General features: G+C 39.4%; 1 protein-coding gene across 1 annotated transcript; it reads right to left on the bottom strand.

Annotated features, from left to right (window-relative positions):
- Positions 1-595: 595 nt before the first annotated feature.
- Positions 596-2,671, bottom strand: LOC104618609 (gamma-crystallin B-like). The gene is given in 6 exon segments (XM_010284246.1): positions 596-752; positions 754-761; positions 1,903-1,968; positions 1,971-2,079; positions 2,081-2,137; positions 2,667-2,671. Coding segments are annotated over 6 exon segments (402 nt in total).
- Between the last annotated feature and the right edge of the window lie 797 nt (positions 2,672-3,468).

Genomic DNA, 3,468 nt, shown 5'->3' with positions numbered 1-3,468 from the left:
CTTTCTGGAGGAATTAGGTAAGACTGGAAAGCTTTGGACTGGTGGTACCATGTAGCAGCTTGTTTGCATGAAGAATTTGATACCGAGCACAGTGTTCACCCTGCTCTGAGTTCCTTTGCATCTTTCTGTCTTTTTCCTCCTCAGTCAGTACTTCACTGGATATAACTATTAATGGGACTTACTTTTCTGTTCCACAGTACATGATAATTAACTGTTGAAGGTCCAACTGCATATTGCTAACCCTGGAAAGTATAGAGCTGGAATCTATTCCTAGATCAAAACTTGTAAAACTAGGGAAAACTTAAATGAAAGAATCAGACCTTCCTATTAACAGCTATATCTAGTGAAGTAAATTTAGCAGGGTTAGCAATATGCAGTTGGATCTTTAACAGTTTTTTAAATTATGATGTACTGTGGAACAGATGGATAATGGTGAATGTTTTTAAAGTATTCCCCCTCTCCACCTAAAATGTGAGAGAAATCAGATTTCCTTCTGGACTGCACAACTTTCATTTGTTCGTAGTACTGAAGGAAGATTCGTTTGAACAAGGATTTTGGAATGCACTCACTGTTTGTTTAGCGTGGGAGCAATAACTCAGTGCAAGTCAGCCAGCTTCTGCAAAGAGCCAATTTTAGCATTTACTGCACCCCAGTCAAGGAATCTTCTGTATTCCCTGGGTTTCAGTAAACACTGTCAGCCCCTGAAGTTGGGCATTCCATACAAGATCCAAGAGCCAGCTTCAAACACTGAGGGAACAGATCTCAGGAATGTGGAGGTAGCCTGGGACTGATGAGCAATCATCAGTGACCTCCAACATTTGGCCTTGGAGCTCCTCTTTTTTCAGAGCTCAATCTTGTGAGAAACAAAATTTTGCAGTGGCAAACACAGCAAAAATGTAGGAAAGACAGAAATTTAACTGCTTCTGACATTACTAAACAAGACAGACATACAGAAAAAGGCAGCTTTCCCAGCTACTATATGCATTTCTGGGAAATTGTTTCCTATTCTGGAGATGGGATTGTGAAGAGATTAATCTTTTGAAGCTAATAGGAGGTTTAATTCTTACACATGTGGAGAAGCTCAGGAGTGCCAGCAAATGGTTATGACTGCATGTGTGGTAGGAATTAAATTGAGGATGCTCTATGATTTGAAGGAATGGAATTTATAAGGACTCTATATTGTCAGTATAGGAGAAAATGTATTCATCTCACCACTTTGAGATGATCTGTGGTGCTTACTTGTGACCAGCATGAATAATGTGGCCTTTTCAGAATTGTGCTGCTAAAAGACATTTACCATGTTACTCCATATGCTCCCATTATACACTGGTGTGCAGGCAATTGCCATGTGGCAAACAGCTATGTGAAGCATGGGCATGTAGAGTGTTCCTGCTGCTATGGCTTATACTGTAAGTTAGTTATATATTACTAACATATATCTTATGTTAGTATATCTTACTAACCAGAGGAGTACTTTAGCAAGTATTAATTCTTTGCCTGAATTTAACCAATGTTAGGAAAGCCATACCCATTGCAAACCTGATTTAACATATTCTTGTGTCACTGAATTATAACACAGTATTGTTATGAGCAACCTGCATCCATCAGCCCACAGCAGAACTTTGTATCAGTTGGCCCTGCTAGCCATTCCCTGGGCAATGTGAAAACATTCTCTACCTAGAAATGGTCACTCAGCTTTCTTTTACCATCTCCAAGTTATGAACAGGCCATGGAAACAGCACTGATATTAAGCAGATTATTTCCTTCACCCTCAGTGAAACTTTGTAAAGCCTTACTGAACTTTGCCTGTCTCAAGTTACTTGAAGTGACTGTATACCTATATTCTTAAAGGATAAACTATACCTAATTTGTTAAACTGATACACTGCCAAGCAGAACTTGCTTGTAGGATTATGTGGCAAGACCTGATGGAGTTGCAGAGAATGAACCACTTCTGAAAGTCAGTATAGTCTCACCTTTTTGAAGTACTTTGTGTCCTGAGTAATTAGGGTTCTCATAAAACATCCAGCTGCCTTTTTTCACCAGGATGGAATTGCATTGTTTCACATAGTTGGAGGTGGTCACTGCTACATTCATAGCTGTGGCCCCAGAAGCTCTTAAATTCATAAAAAAAAGATCTGCAATATGAACATTTTCAAAGTTTTCAAAGACTCATAGTCCATCCCAGTGTCTGTGTCAAAGCAGGGTACTGGCATACTGGGGCTTCTGCTTACCTTTCCCATTTTTGGCAGTTGGAGGTGAATGCTGAGATCTGTGAGCAAACACTGTGGTTGCTTTTACATACCATAGTCCTAATGCATCTGGAAAAAAGTAACACAGAAGGGCCCATTCTAAGCTGTGGGGAGATCTCATGTTTTGTCTTTATTGTAGTTATGGCATTTATTGCATTTACCATGTGGGATTCTTAAGGGGCTTGGGCTGCATTTGCTGATGATATGTGCAAGTGAATTATTGTGTAACTGTGGAGTGGACTACACTTTCAGCTGGTATCAACTGTTTCATGTGGTGCGCCTGAATGGGGGATGTGTGTGTAAGAGTGGTTCTCTTCTACAGAACCTCCTCTGCCTGAAAGCTATTGAATTCAGTGGACCTGAGCAGTTTCTGGTGTAGGTCTGTTCCTCTCCCTACCTACTTTGTGCCAATTACCTCATGCCGAAGTTTGTCCCATCTTTCCTTTTGTGAGAGCAGATGAACTTTGCTTCAATTTTAATACTTTGTCACCTGCTTTATCCTGGAAGCAGGAAAAGTCTCTGTCTCATGTGGTGGTGTTAGCTTTTGCCTACTAATCCCTTCTATTGTGTACAGATTTTAACACAGATGTGTTAGGAAGAAATAGTGACTAAAACTTTCATTCCCTTTCTGGTGTGTGGTTCACTGCTGCATCTCTGAAGATTAAGAAGATGCAAATCAAATGGTTCTTACTAGATGTTTGTCAATGTTATCTGAATTACTGGCTAACATTGAAAATCAGTTTGGGTTAGTTGGTTCAATTTTTTCCACTTGAAAGTCTGTTTTAAAAATTCCAAGGGAGCGAGCTGCATTAAATGCAAGTCGTTTTCTATCTGGAACCTGGAAAAATTGTTTAATGCTAAAGCAGAGTGCTTTAACTCTAAAGCACAGCTAGTAGCTTATGGGAAACTGTATTCCTCTGTTTCAGAACTTTTCCTCTGTTTTTTTTTTTTTCCTGTTTGGTGCAGGGCAGGAACAAGCCTTGACTTGTTCTATCCTGATTATCATTTTCTTGTGCCTAAATCATACACTTTAAAACCAAACTACTTTGTGGAATATGCTAAGCTGGTTATACAAATGTCTTATATCATCAGTAGGTGAGGCTTCAGATCAAAAGAAACTACTGCACTCAAAACCAAATTTATAATCTTATGTACTTGGGGGAACTCATTCAAGCATGTAAAGACCTTGTCAACATGATTTGTCAGTTAACTTGGCA

This window comes from Phaethon lepturus, unplaced genomic scaffold, assembly GCF_000687285.1.
Source record: "Phaethon lepturus isolate BGI_N335 unplaced genomic scaffold, ASM68728v1 scaffold34873, whole genome shotgun sequence".
Classification (NCBI taxonomy): domain Eukaryota; kingdom Metazoa; phylum Chordata; class Aves; order Phaethontiformes; family Phaethontidae; genus Phaethon; species Phaethon lepturus.
This window is presented reverse-complemented; position numbering and strand designations above follow the sequence as displayed.